Source organism: Camellia sinensis, chromosome 3 (assembly GCF_055761805.1).
Source record: "Camellia sinensis isolate YWXY chromosome 3, ASM5576180v1, whole genome shotgun sequence".
NCBI classification, from domain to species: domain Eukaryota; kingdom Viridiplantae; phylum Streptophyta; class Magnoliopsida; order Ericales; family Theaceae; genus Camellia; species Camellia sinensis.
Window position 1 is genome coordinate 32,657,412 of NC_138963.1, and position 17,547 is coordinate 32,674,958.

Genomic DNA, 17,547 nt, shown 5'->3' on the forward strand with positions numbered 1-17,547 from the left:
GCTTAAGCAACCAGAAAAGCAAAAAAAAAGGAAAAAAGGCTGCAGGCACCTCCTCTATCCAGACAATCAAAACAGAAAGGCCTATCTGCACAAAGCCTTATTATGTTAACAAAAGTAGTTCGATTTCATAATTTTCACTTTATATATACATAGCATTCTTATTTAGATTTAACTTAACCCAATAATTACTCAACAATGCTTTCATACTTTCTTCATTGCTTAGTTACATGATTTTGGGATTGCCAGCTTGGTTGCAGAAGCAGAACTATCAACTTAGGGTTGGGGTATATGGATTTTTCTTTTTGTCTTTTTTTAAGTATTGAGTTTTTGATGCAGCTACTGTTGGGGTTGTGATATATGAATTTTTCTTCTTTTTTTTAAGTACTGAGTTTTTGATGCAACTATTGTTGGGATTGGACACATAATAGATACTGTCAGATTGTAAAACCACTACCGGAACTAGCACCGACTTTCTATGACAAAAGGTAATTGCTTAACTTACTTCTTTGCCTTTCTAGTTGCTAAAAAAGTAAGCCTTGTATACACAAGTCTTATTGACAGGCCCTTGCGCTTTTTGAACCTTAAAAAAAATAAAGATCATGGCTCCTAATTCTGTGTAGTAGGTCATATGATGATTTTAGCGCTATAAAACAATTTGTTTTCAACACAACTTAGAATTCAAATTGGTCTCTTCTGAAAGGAAAAAAAGAAACTAGCATACGGAAAGATGTTCGAGTATATAGAAATTAGAATGTAAAATTAACCAAAATTTCTAAATAATCCACATTGAACCTAAAATTTGATCTAGTCAAATAAACAAACAAGAAGAAACCAAAATCTCTTTGACATTTTGATAACTCAAGCTTAATTGAGCCTAAAAAAGTTTGATAAAATAATAAAGGGTATTTTTTGTTTTGCAAAGCGAATCCTATATCATATTTAGACAAAACTCATTTTACAATCCAAGGATAAAAAACACACAGTAACACTATACGAACAAAAAGATTGTACAAAATTATTATAGATGTGACTTATTGTGATGCTTTTATTTAAAACATAATGGCCATTATTATAACATAATTTACAAGTATACCACTATCACATTATTCTGTATGCAGATTATGTATAGAAAATTAGAAATTTGTGTGTAATGGTATATTATGGTAATAGCATGCTAATCAGTGCTTATACTTCAAATATACATCCCGAAATTTGTTCTCCTACCTTCCTCTCACTCACGCACACACATGCATGCACACAAAAAGTACGCCTAGTTTAGTCTCTATTTGATGAGGGGTATTGCATAAGGTCTAACAGCTCCATGGATGACTTGTTGGGAAATCTGCTCCAAACTCTACATTCTGAAGAAACCTTGCAAAAATGTGAGAGATGAGTTTAGAACATCAAGATGTCTAGGCTGAGGCTAAATGATTTCCAAGGTTCCAATTTTTCTTTTGTTTTCGCATCAATAAGCCACTCTTCAATACTTCTTATTTTTTAATCCCAACTATTTATTTTAAGTTATGCTTTAAAGTGTATAGATTGTCTTTTTCAAATAACTATAATCTACATTTTTTCATCCAATAGAATCACTCTATTACATCTTTTAATGACTCAAATTTCTTTCAGAAGAAACCTAGAGTTAGTGGATTGAAACTTTTGTACAATGTTTAACAAGCATATTGTGCTTGGGATTTTGTTTCTCTAGAGGGGTTACATGGAGCATTTTGTGCTACAGTGGTTGGGGTTAATGAGCTACAGTTCTGATAAGGACACATAGCAAACCATTAAACAAACAGAACTCTCACAGAGAGTTGGTGGTTAAGAGTTTCATCCTTAGCTTTCTCTCTCTTTTCTTTTCTTTTTTTCTTTTTTCTCTTTTTTTTTTTTTCAATGGATTATAGGGAAGTGGTTTACATAGATTCTTCTTGTCCAATGAATGTTATATGTTGAATTTGGCCCGAAGAAATTTTTCATTTTGTAATGTACCAACAAGCATTTCCAGATATATTACTCAAAAGAATCGACATAACACACCTAATCAATTGGAATTACAAAAAATTTTGACCGTATTGTTACAAATTAACATACAATTCATAGGGAAGGCTTATTGGGTTGTCTTTGTATTTTTTTGAGTGGCACAAGTTTGAGTTACACAAATAGTCTCTCCAAAAATAAAGGTAAGATTGCGTATATTTTCCCTACCCAAAGCTTTAGTGAGAGGAGGGTCAGGCACCTTTTTTTCAACCTACCCAAAAATGATAAATTAAAATGTACTGGTAGTGACTGATGACCTCACTTCATGAGAGACATTTTTGCTAAAAACCTACAATGCCAACATGGAGAATGAAGCACCTTTATCTCTTTCATTTTAAGCAGAGACATTCTTTGGTTCATCAATTTTTGTTGGAATATGGAATATTGTATATTTAATTTAAGAATTTAATTTTAGGGTTTGATTGTAATTATTTAATTCCTTTTTCCTTGTATCTTATATTGATTACATATAGACATGGTCTCACCCAAATTAGGGTAAGCCAATATTTTACAACTCTCTTCTTGGTATTAGAGCCAAACCCTAGCCACCCACCACCATTGTCTTCTATTACCTGCAGCCCTAAACCACTTACCCAGCCACCCGACAACCCTTCTTCTTCCCTCAACCCAGCCAAAAGTTTGCCTCTTCCTTCTCAGCCCCTCGGCAGTCCCTTTTCCTCACTACCGCAGCTTCTTTAGGTGCCGACTAGACCCTCCCTGCCTTGGGTCTAGTGCGGCTTCCCCTCCTGGGTGTTGTTCTTCTCTCTTTACCCTTCTAAGGTTCATGTGCTAATGTGGTAAGCACTTTCTAGTTTGATTTTCTATTGTGTTAGGCTACCGGTGTATTTGGTAGCATCTCTTTTGTATGACGCCGCTACTTCGGCTTCGTGATGTTTCAGCATATCTGACTTTGTTACACAAACTCAGAGCATTATGCCTCGTTCAGATGTTTCCTTGGCCTCCCATGTTCTGGTTCATCGAATTACCAGTGTGTTGCTCACTGGTCGCAACTTTGTAGCTTGGAGTCGGTCTATACACCTCTACCTTGGAGGTAGAGGCAAATCTGGATGGCTTTTGGAAACTGAGATACAACCTCCCGCTGATGATCCTAAGCGGGTTCAGTGGGATATTGACAATTGCACCTTACTTGGTTGGATGTTTAAATCTATGGAAGAACGCATCTACAACATGTTTATGTACAGTGATACAGTTCCTCGGTTGTGGAGTGCTCTTACCCAGATGTATGCACATGCCCACAATGATGCTAGGATTTTCGAGCTCTATCAGGAAATTTCTTATGCCTCTCAAGAAGCTTTGGGTTTTAACGTTGCTGAATTTTTGGATATCTTCAGTCTCGCTGGGAGGAGTTAGCACAGTATGAGCCATTGAGTGATTTTCCAGCTGTTACCGCTTCTATTGTGTCTTCTCGTCTTGCTCGCCAGCACACTTATCAATTTCTGATGGGTCTAAAACCTAAATTCGAGTCTCTTCGTATTCAGATTTTGAACACATAACCTATGCCATCCTTATATGAGGCTTTTGCTACTATTGACAGTGAGCAGCATCGTCGTCGACTGATTCAACCGGTGGCTCCGTTTCTTTCCTCTGTTCCTGCCTCATCTTCCGTTTCAGATCAGATGGCTCTTGCTGCCAAGTTTAGTTCTCGTGCTTCTAGTAGCAAGGTTATTTGTCACCATTGTAGTGCAGCTGGTCATGTCCAAGCACGGTGCTTCAAGCTTCATCCTACGTTGAAGCAACGTTTTGCAAGGGCACGCCCTTCAAGCTCTTCCCATACTGCTGTTATTGTAGAAACCTCTAGTACTCCTCAGCCGACTCATCCTATTGATCTTCATCAGCTTCAATCTCAGATTGGTCGCCTTCAAGAGCAACTTGGTTCATTCACTACCATGTCTCCAAGTGTTCCTTCCACTGCTACACTCGCTATAGGTACTCCTACAGCCTTTCATGTTCGCACTGCACCTATTTGGGTATTGGATTATGGGGCCAATGATCATATGACCGGTGAGTTTTCTTGTTTATCCTTTCCTGTCACTACTACTACTCAAACTGTATGTCTTACTGATGGGTCTATTTCACATGTCCAACATAAGGGTGATGTGTCATTGTCGTCTGATATTACACTTACTTCTGTCTTACATGTGCCCCATTTTGCTTATAATCTTCTCTTTGTGAGTCGTCTTGCTAAAAACCTTTATTGTGATGTTATTTTCTTACCTACTTATTACTTATTACAGGACCTGACTTCGAAAAAAATTTTTGGCAAGGGGTTTGAACGCGACGAGCTATACTACTTCAGGGACCCACCACCTTCTCATCCTATCACTTCTGGCCTGCAAGCAGCTGTGTTACCTGAGTCGTCTTCCTACGTGTTTTCTTTTCAAACTTTAGCCTTATGGCATGCTCGTTTAGGACATGCAAACTTTAATTATTTATGTTTACTTTTTCCGTCACTTAATAAAGCTTGCAAGGATCATCAGTTTTATTATGTTGTTTGTGAACTGTCTAAACATACTCGTACTTCTTATATTCCTCGCATGTATCATGCCTCTTGTATGTTTGACCTTATTCACTTTGATATCTGGGATCCTTTTCCTCTTTTGGCTTTTTCTGGGCATCTTTATTATGTAACCTTCATAGATGACTATTCTCGGTGTACTTAGGTTTATTTGCTTAAAAAGAAGTCTGATGTGCTTCCACTTTTTATTCAATTTCTCCAAATGGTCAAAACCCAATTCCACACCGTTGTACGCAATGTTCGTTTTGATAATGGAGGGAAGTACATCTCTGATTCATTTCACTCCCAACTTAATCAGCAGAGAATTTTGTAGCAACTCACTTGTACTTACACCCCTGAACAAAATGGGATTGCTGAACGTAAAAACCATCATATTATGTCTGTTGTCCGGTGTCTTCTTTGTGGGATGAATGTCCCTAAGTCCTACTGGCATATGGCTGTGCTTACTGCTGTTTACCTCATTAATTGGACACCTAGCCGGATTCTTCACGGGTTGGCCCTTTTTCAATTACTTCGACCAAATACCGTGTTATTTCCTCTTGTGCCTCGTGTGTTTGGTTATACTTATTTTGTTTAGGATCGTAGTCCAACTCGGACCAAGTTAGATAACAAGTCTCTTAAATGCATCTTCTTAGTCTATTCCACTCTCTCTAAAGGCTATAGGTGCTATGATCCGTTGTCTCATCATTTTTATCATTCTATGGATGTCACATTTTGCAAAGTGTAAAAATTTATGTATTATTGATTGATGTTTATTGATATCACAATGATTCATGATTCCTATATATAGAAGAGGGTGAGTGTGTAGTAGGTAAGGAGTAGGTGAAGTGGAGGTGGTAGTGGTGTAGTGGGTTAGGTTTAGTGGAGTAGGTGAGGTGGTAGTGGTGTAGTGGGTTAGGTTTAGTGGAGTAGGTTTAAGTGGGTGAAGTAGGTGGAGAGTAGGTGGATTTTAACAGCCCCCCGCAAACTCAAGGGGGATAGGAACTAACCAACTTGAGTTTGGAGAGAGTAACAAAACAAGAAAATACATAAAAATAAAAGAGGATAAGAGACACTGTATGGTCGTGTCAGACCATTGGTGAAGACACTGGATGGTGGTGTCATAACGTTGTAGAGGACACTGTATGGGGGTGTCATAACGGTGTAGAGAACACTGGATGGCGGTGTCAGACCGATGTAGAAGACAGTTTATGGGGTCATGTCGGACCGTTGTAGCAGACACTGTGTGGTCGTGTCAGACCGATGTAGAAGACAGTTTATGGGGTCATGTCGGACCGATGTAGAAGACAGTTTACGGGGTCATGTCGGACCGTTGTAACAGACACTGTTGTGACAGTTGTTGTGACAGTTTACGGAGTCTTGCTGGACCCTTGTAGAAACTAACCGGAATCAATGTCGGGACAGTTTACAGAGTCTTGTCGGACCCTTTGAAGGAGCGAACCGGAATCAATGTCGGGACAGTTTACTGAGTCTTGTCGGACCCTTGAAGGAGCTAACCGGAATCAATGTCGGGACAGTTTACAGAGTCTTGTCGGACCCTTGAAGGAGCTAACCGGAATCAATGTCGGGATAGTTTACAGAGTCTTGTCGGACCCTTGAAGGAGCTAACCAGAACCAATGTCGGGACAGTTTACAGAGTCTTGTCGGACCCCTAAAAAGTCGCACCCTCAAAAGGTGTGCCCAATCTTTCAAAAGGCGTGCCATCAAAAGGCGTGCCCAATTCATAAAAAGACGTGCCATCAAAATGCGTGCCCAATCCATAAAAAGACGTGCCATCAAAAGGCGAGCCCAAGTCATAAAAAGATGTGCCGGACATGATGGCGAGGCACGTGAGTGCCTTGGCTGGCGCGCCCGTTTGTCATCTGGCGTCAAGTGGCGCGCGATACGCGTGGCTGCCCCGTCTATTTAACCAAGGTTGATGCTGAGGCTGAGGCTGAGGCTGAGGCAGACAAAAAACTTCTGAAAATCCTCTGAAAAAAACTCTTCCTTTACTGAGAGAGAAACTCTGTAATACTCTGTAACCAACCCATCTCTGAAACACTCAGCAACATGGCCTCTTCTTCCCGTCCAGCTACCCAGAACATGGCCTCCTCTTCCCGTGGTCTGCTCACGCTCTTTCCAGAATTGAACGAGTCCACAAGAGAAATAACTGGTGCGGTGGCCAGTGAACCTCAACCAAACACCTCTAGTTTTGCTCCGTTGAACTTTCCGATGCGGTCGGTGGAGCAAAAAATGGCGGTGCAAACTGATATTGAGGCCAATCAGTATACTCTGAAGTCATGTGTGGAAACCATGACTGCGGTCACAAACCTGTCGCACCGGCTGCAGAGCAGGACAAATGAGGTGCAACAGTTAAACTCCCAGCTGGCTCTGCTCCAACGCATGTATAAGGATGCGCGAGCAGAGATAAGTGTGCTAAAGACAGAAAACAAGGAGCTGAAGCGGAAGGCCACCGTGATGTTCCGATTTGGAGGTCCACCATATGCTGTAGTGGAGGAGCAGGGAGGAGGCAACTTGCTTGGTGGTCTAGGAAGCACGGAGGCAACACCGGCAAGGACCACCCAGGACGGAGGCAAGAAGAAAAGACCGGCGGCTGAGTAGAGAAGAAAAATCCCACTGTGGGTGTGGTAGTTTTGTTTTTGTTTGTGTGGGTTTTTTTTTTTTTTTTTTTTTTTTTTTTTTTTTAATGTAAAAGTGTGATCGGAGTTGATCCCCTGATATGAATAAAATGACAAGGTTGTGGAATGTTGTTGGTGTTATTTTGTGGTGTTGTTTTGTTTAATAAGAAAAATAAAATAAAAGAAAATAATGGATAAAGAAAATAGAGAAAAATATTTGTGGATGGGTGATAAGAAAAACAACAGTGTGATTTTTTTTTTTTTTTTTTTTTTGTGGAATATAAAATAAATAATAATAAGAGAATGGAAAACGGGTGATGCTTACTAACAAGGGATAGGGAAAATATATTATAATAAAATATGTATATATATATATATTAAAATAAAAGAAAAGGGTGAAAGAACGTGGATGAAATAAATTAAGAGAAAGGAGAGATATGATTAAAGTGGGTTTGAAAGTGGGAAAAGATGAGAGAGAGGGAGATAGAGTGGGTGCATGATGATGATGTTGGGTCCATGGAGAGAGAGAGAGAGGGATGTCCAAGAAGCTTGTGCTTTTAACAGTTACACATTACCCAAGCTGTATGTGAAGATGCATGTTACTGTCTTACACTTCTGCAGGCTTGGTATTCTTTGTGGGGCACTTGCAACACGTGACATTGAAAATTGTATTCGAAAATGATGACATCTCCAACATGAAACGTCTTGGAAGCAGCCCAGGCCTTGTAATCAATATTCCCAATGATGGTTCAACCAGCGGAGTGCCCAACCTTGTACACTGCTGCCATTGAAACCTTCAAGCCAGCAAACATGGCTACCAACAACAGAGCCACAGCTCTACACCCCACACCCAAATCCATGGCTAAGAGAGAGAGAGCAAATCGGGAAAAAACAGCAGTGACGAGCAGAAAAGCAGCGCCAGAAACGCCAACGACGACGACGAGTAAGAGTACAACCACGGATATGTGAGAGGCAAGGTGAACGGCGATAGAGGCTAGACGATGATGCGGGTGCCGCCGCCGACATAACGGAGGAGGGGTGTAAGAAAATGTTGAAGAAGTCAAGGTATGTATAGAAAATAAGCGGAATAGGTTGAGGTCCGGCGGGCGGCCAAGGCGAAGTTGCCGCCCGCCGGTGAAGCGAGAAATACTAAGGTCTTAACCTTGCTCTGATACCATGTAAAAATTTATGTATTATTGATTGATGTTTATTGATATCACAATGATTCATGATTCCTATATATAGAAGAGGGTGAGTGTGTAGTAGGTAAGGAGTAGGTGAAGTGGAGGTGGTAGTGGTGTAGTGGGTTAGGTTTAGTGGAGTAGGTGAGGTGGTAGTGGTGTAGTGGGTTAGGTTTAGTGGAGTAGGTTTAAGTGGGTGAAGTAGGTGGAGAGTAGGTGGATTTTAACACAAAGATATGCCATTTTTTGGTTCTAACCCTATGTTTCAAGATTTCGCCTCGTGTGCACCGCCTCCTGCTGTGTCACCGAGTGCTCGCCCTGTTCCTATCATTGATTTCTTTGCTCCTTTCTCATCGCCTGTATCTGCACCTGCTAGTCCTCCACCATTACAGACATACTCTTGTCGCCCTCGTGCTCCGCCCTCTCCAGCATCTTCTTCGCCCTCAGGCCAAGGTACACCCTCTATTATTCCCCCCCAGCTCCTTCTCGATATCCAACCCATGAACACCATCCCCCTAATCGGTTTGGTTAGTTTAGTAGTACTAATCACCCTATTTCCCAATTTTTATGTTATGATGCCATTTCAGCTTCTCATCGGTCTTTTCTTGGCCAACTTGAGTTGGTCTCTATCCCACGGTCTATGTCTGAGGCTCTCCAAAATCCCCAATGGGTTGCCGCTCTGCAAACTGAAATGGCTGCTTTGGAGCATAATCACACTTGAGATCCTGTCTCTTTACCTTCTAGTGAGACGACTGTTGGGTGCAAGTAGGTTTTTACTGTCAAATACTTGGCTGATGGTACAGTGGACCGCTAAAAGGCTCATCTTGTTACTAAGGGCTTTACACAAGTTCCTGGCAAAGACTTTGGGACTACGTTTGCACCGGTTGCTAAATTGACCACTGTTCGTTTACTTATTTCCTTGGCTGCCTTTTCTTCTTGGCACTTTCATCAACTTGATGTCAAAAATACTTTTCTACATGGGGACTTACTTGAGATGATTTACATGGATCCTCCACCCGGGTTTCGGGGCTGAGGGGGAGTATGTTGGCAAGGTCTGTCGTTTGCGCAAGTCTCTCTATGGCTTGAAGCAATCTCCTCGTGCATAGTTCCGTCGTTTCAGCTCTGTTATCCTATCCATGGATTTTACTCAGTGTCACTCCGACCATACATGTTTCATTCGCCGTCAGCCCACTGGTCGATGTATTATTTTGTTGGTCTATTTGGATGATATCATCCTTACAGGAGATGACACCATTGGTATTGCTAAGGTAAAACAGGAGCTTAGTCGAGTTTTTGACATCAAGGACTTGGGTCCTCTCAAATATTTCTTGGGGATTGAAGTAGCTCGTTCTCGTAGTGGGATATCATTGTCCCAACGAAAGTATACTTTGAATCTTCTTCGGGACACTGGTATGATGGGTTGCAAGCCTGCATCTACTCCTATGGATCCGAATTTGAAACTTTCGACTGAGTCTGGTGAGTTGCTTTCTGATCCAACTCGCTACCAGAGATTGGTAGGACGTTTGATCTATTTGACTAATATACGACCAGATTTGACATTTGCTGTAAGTGTGGTTAGTCAGTTTATACATTCACCTCGTACTGCTCACCTTGATGTTGTTCACCACATCTTGAGATATCTCAAGTCATGTCCAGGTTTGGGTTTATTCTTCAATGGTGGGATTCAGACAAGATCGTTCTGTTGTACTGGGGTATGCACCTTCCTTGGTACCCATCTTCTATGATGGAAAAGCAAAAAACAAGCGGTTGTTTCTCGATCATCTGTTGAAGCTTAATACCACGCCATGGCTCATGGGACATGTGAGTAACTATGGCTTTCATCCATTCTTACTGAATTAGGCTTTGAGGAGAATAATTCCTCCAAGCTATTTTGTGACAATAAGTCTGCCATCTTACTTGCCTCTGACTCTGTGCTTCATAAGCGTACTAAGCATATTGAGGTTGATATTCATTTTATCTGGAAAAAGGTTCGAGCTGGCATTGTGTGTCCTTCATTTGTTCTATCTTCTAATCAGACTGCTGACATCTTCACCAAATCTGTAGCACCATCCCTACTTCGATCTTCCATTGGCAAGCTGGGGTTGGTTGACATCTTTGATCCAGCTTGAGGGGGAGTATTAGAATATGGAATATTGTATATTTAATTTAAGAATTTAATTTTAGGGTTTAATTATGTAATTATTTAATTCCTTTTTCCTAGTATCTTATATTGATTATATATAGACATGGTCTCACCCAAATTAGAATAAGCTAATATTTTACAACTCTCTTCTATTTTTACCAATATGTTGCTACATGTCTGAAAAATTATCTTCCAAAATAAGTGAAGAACTGTATTGGAGTTTGTGCAAAAGTTTTGCCAAAAACTATAATACCGGAATTATTTATACTTGGATTCGAATCTACCTGGAAGTTCCACTTCTAATAGCTTTATAGGATATTCAGCCGCAACTAAGAGAAGAATATAAAATTTGAATCTTCTTTATTTCTGAAATGACATGTTGCTATTTGGCGTGGCACAGACTTATATAATTATATTCTGTCAGTCACACCACTTCTGTTACACACAAGTAGGCTTCCCGGTTGCCTATTAATTTATTGCTCACATCCTACCATGATTTACTCTCAAACAAGAAAATGAAATGAAAATTTTGATGTATGACAAAAAGATTCTTGGGTAAGGTTACACGAGATTGAGAGAAGGAAAAACTCACTTGGAATGATCATGGATTCATGGCAACCGCTTCTTTCCGTTCCTAGCTGCCTTGAGCTTCATCACGAGATCTTCTTTCTGTGCCTCCACTTCAGCATATTTAAGACTCATGTCAAAGTAGCGCTCACGAATGTCTTTTAGTTCTGTCTCTAGTGATGATTTTGTGCGCTCAAATCTTTCTTTTGCTACTACCTCACCTTCAGCTGTTGATTTCCTGGGAGCAGCTGCATGATTGTTTCTCCCCTCGGCCAAAAGCCTGCAGCAAAATATTAGCAGATTAGTTGCCAATACATGTAAAATAGGGTTGTCTTGTCCCATCAGCAAATTAAATTATATTAATGCATGCTGCAAACAAATGCTTACACATCCTTGATATCAACCATTTTTCAAATAATGTAATTCATTCACAATTGATTTTTATGTACCATAGATGTGCTAAACTGATTGCCTTGCAATTTTAAGAGAGCTTTTAGTGGTGTTTCTCTTATTTTTTAAAAAATTTTCTACAATATATAGTACTTCTATTCCCCAATTAATCTTTCATAGTTTACAACTCAACGACTCGACGTCTGCAATCAATCCATTCAGAAGATATCCTTATGGAATTGATTTTGAAGCTCTGATTGATGTAAAATTTAGAATAGGTTCACACAAGTTAATAAAATATAAAAAATAAAAACTTAAATGTTGTGAAAAAGTCATGTTGCTCAGAATACAAAAACTAACCAGGGTGGGGCTCAACCTTTCTTATAGATTATCGGTGCATTTTGTGCATAAATGAAATAGAAATTGGAAAGGCTGTTTGTTGATATTTAATGAAGGTTTACGTAATCTAATTGATCAAGCATGCACCTATACTAAGCATATAAAATTAAATTATACGTATCGAAATAGAATGTACTCATTTGCAACCCACCTCTGAAGCTGAACTTTGTATTTGTTATTTGCCTCCAAAGCCTGAGCAAGCTCATTCTCAAGCAACTGGACTTTTGCTATATGATCTACTCCACTAGCACGAGGACTTCCATCATGAAAATCATACTTGTTATCACCCTGAAATGAAAGAAAAAAAATTAAAGAATTCACAACAGCATTGATATCAACTTTCAACTGGAAATAAACCAAAATACTAAAACGAAAAAGAAAAAGGAAAGCCACAGACCTTTTTAGTCCTGGGACGACTTCGGTTCTTTTTCTGCTCCTCCATTAATTTGAGCTGCTCCTCGAGGGCCTGAGCTTTCTTCAGGCATTCACCCTTCTCCTCCTCGAGTTGTTGTATTTTCCACTGAAATTGCTTGTTTCCTTTAGTGATTTCGACGAGCTCATTTTTCAGCTCAGCCTCCTGAGCACACAATGCCTTGCTTGCTGATATATCACCCTCCATCTGCAGAAGTTTCTCTTCTAAAGCAAGTTTCTTCTGTTTGCATTCTTCAAAATCAGACACGACTGTCTGCAAGCTGGAAATTTTCTGAAGAAATGCAACTTTCTCAGCCTTCAATTCTTCATAATCTCCAGAAACCGAATGCAGGGAAGCTTTCAGTTTTTCCTTTTCAAACTTATATACATCAAGCTCACTCTTTAAAGCCAAAATTTCATCCTGAAGGTTTGCTACCTTATGCAACTGAAACTTCAAATTAGCAGTTTCTTCAATGAGTTGTTGTCGTTCATATTCCGAAACAGTATGCTTTAGCTCAAGATCATTCAGAGCTGTCTTCAGTTTCTCTTCACTCGACCTGTAACTCCTCAACAACTTCAACACTTTTTCATGATCTGCCACTATTAACTCGTGGTTTTGTCTAGAATAGGAAATCTCGACCATCAAATTTTGTACCTTCAATTCAGATTCTGTTCTGACAGTATCAAGCTCATTCTCTATCAATTTAACTTTAGATTGGACTTCTTGAAGATCAGATTCCAACTTAGCTTTACTAGCACGTAAATGTACAGCTTCAGAAGCTATTTTCTCTCTTTCATCACAAGTGGCAGAAATTTGCTTGGTGAGCTGTTCAATCTCCCTTTGAAGGTTCTCAATTTCAGCTGTCTTCTCCATCCACATCTGATTCAACATGCTTTCTCCGAGTTCAAGTTTCTCCTTCAGATTCCTGTTTTCCTTAAGAAGACCATCTAGTTCTGAACTCAAGCTCTTCTCTTTCAAGGTAAAATCTTCAAGCATTGCAGAAAGATTTGCTTCTAAGGCTTCAACCCTTCTAGAGTAATCAGAAGAATTTTGCTGTGATTCCCTCAATTCGGTCTCCAAGTGTGTACAAAGCTCATGCAACTCCATTTTTTGCCTCCTCAATTGCTCGTCTGCTTTCTGAAGAGTATTGCATTCTTCAATGAGGCTCTCAGCAGAAACTTGTAATTTCTGATATGCTATTCTCAGATTTTCACACTCCTCTTGGGCTTCTGACCTTTGATTTTGCATATCATGTAATTTTTGTATGAGATTCAGTTTTTCTGCCTCCATCTCAATTTCCAATCTTCTGATCTCAACTTGGAGACTCAAAGCAACAGATTTGGAGTTCTCTATTTCCAATCGATAGGATTCCCTCTCATCTGTCATATACCTCAGTTGATCTTCCAATCCAGATATGCGTTCTAATAACTGCACGTTTTCTTTTTCCAGATCTGATAAGTGGAGCTCTAATTCCTGTTTTTGGCTTTCTAGCTCTGAACATTTCCTTTCAAGGATCTTGTTAGCCGAAACATGGGACTCCACACTGTTGTTGAGCTTCATTAAATCGTTTCGTAGATCATCCACGCAGTTGGAGGTGATGTTGCTTTCCTTCAGCATGATTTCCACGTTTTCCTCCAGTTGGATTTTTTCCTTTTCAAGATCAGAATTCTGAGCTTCTAATTCCCCTCGACACTGTCTGAGAAAACCAATCTCCTCTTCCCTCAAGAACAAACTAGCCTCAAGCTTCTCCATCTCAGATCTTTGTTCGTTCAATTCCTTTTCTAGACATGTAAGATTAGCTTCAAGATCAGCGTTCGAACTCTCAAGTTCTTGAATGGAATGACAAAGGTTATTTTCTTTCGAAATATAATCTTCCAGCTTCTTTTGAGCTTCTGCAACATCATCATTCCTCTCTTTGATCTCAAGTTCGCCATGTTGAAGAACCTCTTCACACTGAACAATCCTTGCTTCCAATAATTTGTTCAGCCCAATGAAAGAATTCAAGATAGAGTCAGCCCACTCTTTTGGAGAAGTCACATCTGTGGAAATTAGATTAGATTCAAAGTCGTTATTTACATGAGGCGAAACATTATACCATGGCTTCTTTACATGATAAAAGGCCATCTGAAGCTGTTCAACTAAATCAGGGTACACTTTAGAATTAGACGTTTCAATAGCAGCTAGCTGATCCTTCTCGATCACTGTCTTCTTCAGCTCCTCTTGCAGATCCTGAATTTCAGATTCAAGTTTTCTCACCTCAGTTTCTGAAAACGATTTAGGTGGAAGCTCACCGGATGAACTGTCAAATGATGGGCATCCTGACATGCAATTGTTCTTGGAGTCCTTAAGCTTGAATAAAAGGTCCAAGTTTTCATTGGTGAGCTCACTGCAATCACTTTCTAGCTCTTGCAATTTCTCTTTCAAGGCTTCAATTTCACGGATCAGATCCGATTCATCTGATTGTCTATTCATGAGAGATTCAGATAATTTTTCTTCCAAACTGGCTATTTCATTTTCTTTGGCAGATAATTTACATTTATATTCTGTCTCAATATCCAGAAGAGCATGGCTATTCAGACTAGAATCATTCTCTGTCTCATTTCTTTTGTCCTCCAAGGCTTGTTCAAGCAATCTCATATTGTCTTGCAACTTGTTCTCTGATTCCTCGAGCTGTTGAAGCTGGAGTAATAAACTCCTGTTTTCTTTCAACTTTTCTTCGATAGATTTTTCCATATCATTGAATTTCAATTGCAGAGCTGAGAGATTCTCAATCTCAACTCTCTGCTCTTCTATGGTCTCTTCTAGTTCTTGGAGAACAGTAACAAGCTCAATATTTGATTCTTGACTCCTCTTCAACTGCATAGCCAAATCATCATTAGATTCTTGCTGAAACTTTATCTCATTTTCCAGTTCCTTTCGAATATGGATTGCACCGTCAGATTGAAATGCTGAATCCTCCCTCGCCATTTGTTTCAACATTGATTCCTCCAACATTAGCTTCATTTGCTCAACTTCTCTCTTGAAGCTATCACGTTCTGTGTAAGCAGCCGAAAGCTCCATATCTAGGTTTGCTTGTCTTTTCGACTGATCATAGAATTCCTTTCTCAATATATCCAAATCAAGCATTAGCTTTCTTGCATTTCTCTCCCACATTTTGGCTTCCACACGAAGCTCTTCAATTGTATCTTCTGCAGCTTCCAGAAGGTTTTTTGAAGAACCAGCATTCATCAGAGATGGTGATGCAACAGGATAATTCTGAGAATGATTGTCAGAATTATTCCTTGAATGTGTAACCCTTGAGTTAAAGGATGAGTGATTTGACTGAGAAGGATCTTCAACAGGATAATTGCTGTGTGGAGAACTATTTACGGAACTGCTTGAGTGTTGTCTTCCAACCGGGTTGTATTTGTCACCATTTAAATCATTTCTCGGGGAGAAAATGTCCTGCCCTATGGAGCCCTCTGCTGAGTCAAGGCTGTGATGTGAACCAGATGCTGAGATTGCTTCCTGCAGGGAGGTGACGAGGTAATGTTAGTTATGCACTTGGAAAAGAAATCTCAACATGTTGTAACACGAACAACCAGCTATGCAATAGAGGGAAAGCACTATGAAAAATCACTTTCGGAAACATTGTTTGTAAAAACAAGTTTGCACCATCACTAGAAATTCCTAAAACAATGGTGGGTACTTCATTGAACAAAAAATGTGTCTCATGATACAATTATGCCAACTTTATTTCTCTTTTTCTTTCTGCCCCATGGCTGACCGGCGATTACTAGCGATTCCAGCTTCATGCAAGCGACCTATTTAATTCCATTGGATAGTTAATATATCATATTTTTTTGTTTTTAATTTTAATTTTATTTTTTATGCCATTATCAAGTTCCCATTATTTGATAATATGCACACACACAAACACAAACTTATGGTGAAAACATAAATGAGCAAAGGAAATATTTTTTAACATTCTCAAAAATGAAATAAACTAGGAGATTGTCAATAATGAGTAAAAGAAGCAAACACACCCTGCTCTGAAGTTCTGCTGGATGTGAAGTGGAGCCCAAATCTTTACTTGAGAGAGATCCATCATTCCTAGCAAATGAATCATCAGACCCATTTGACTTAAGCTCCATGTCGTGATGATCTTCGTTCTGTTCTTCCATATGAGAACTCGAGTCTTTTGATTCTTCATCCCTGGAATAGGTGTGCACCAAATCTTCATAATTAAAAAATAAATAAAAACATTAAAAAAAAAACCCTTAAAATAAGAGCAATTGAATTGCACCATAGAGTACAACCTCAGTTTTGTTCTTGGTGTTAGGCATTGAATTTTAACCTGAAAATCAGTGGACAAACAAAATGGATTAAATGACTTTTCACTTGGTACTTGGCAGCTCCAAAATTGGCAAAAGCCTAAGCATCAATGGACTAACTAAACAAGAAAAGACACATTAGATGTTGATTGAGAAGCAAAGACATGGATAATCACTACTGAAACAATTTGCAGTAATAGTCGAATCACTACTAAAACAATAAAATTTCAACAGAACTTAAAAAGAAAATGAAAAGAAAACTCAAGATTTACTCGTAATCTAAATGAAGATAGCTAGCTGATAAGACATAATCCCCCATTGCTGGTTGCATATAGTATGCCCTTCGTAACTTTTTCACAAAATTTCGTAACATAAATCACAACATGTCATAACTTTTCTCATCAAAATAGTTCGTAACATTTACACCACACTGTTCATCCATAATTATCATATTCATAGCATAATCACAATAGTTCGTAATTTTCACTTTAGGGGTGCACACTATAAATTCACTCATTCATAATTTTTACCATTAAATGACATAACTAATACAATAAAATAGCTAATGTCATAACTTAAGTCCACATCGCCACCAAAGTGAGTAGCTTTTCATGTTCTAATTTTACAGCAAAACAAGTAAGAAAGGCTGTTGAGAGATGCAGTTATAAACAAACTAACAAACAAGGGAACTCAGATCAAACAAGTATTAGTGTATGACGCACTTGTAAAATCGAACCATAATTGCATTTCTTCAGGGGCAACATAGCTGGAACAGAAGCCTTCGAAGACATATAATTAGCCATGTTGACAGTAGCCTCTCCAAGGATGCCAGATCTTGCTGATCCCTGTAACAAATAAGCAAGTCATTGGATATGATCTATAAGTCATCGCAAGCATTTTATTTCTTGCTAGAGAAAATGGACAGCTTCCAATGCGTGACTACACGGAGTT

At 39.3% G+C, this 17,547-nt stretch overlaps 1 protein-coding gene across 6 annotated transcripts in view; it reads right to left on the bottom strand.

Annotated features, from left to right (window-relative positions):
• Positions 1-17,547, bottom strand: part of LOC114306941 (uncharacterized) — a 49,704-nt gene that overhangs the window by 29,823 nt on the left and 2,334 nt on the right. For 4 of the 6 annotated variants that reach the window (XR_014363731.1, XR_014363730.1, XM_028252273.2 and 1 more), the window contains exons 3-8: positions 17,319-17,441; positions 16,582-16,619; positions 16,309-16,477; positions 12,269-15,790; positions 12,023-12,159; positions 11,108-11,362 (exon numbers count right to left, since the gene is read on the bottom strand). Coding sequence is in view for 4 of the 6 variants with exons in the window: in XM_028252273.2 (XP_028108074.2) it covers positions 11,125-11,362; positions 12,023-12,159; positions 12,269-15,790; positions 16,309-16,477; positions 16,582-16,619; positions 17,319-17,441 (4,227 nt within the window). In the remaining 2 variants the exon portion in view is untranslated. Of the gene's footprint in view, positions 1-989; positions 1,372-11,107; positions 11,363-12,022; positions 12,160-12,268; positions 15,791-16,308; positions 16,478-16,581; positions 16,620-17,318; positions 17,442-17,547 lie in introns of those variants that run through there. The other 2 variants (XM_028252271.2, XM_028252272.2) reach the window with 2 other exon arrangements.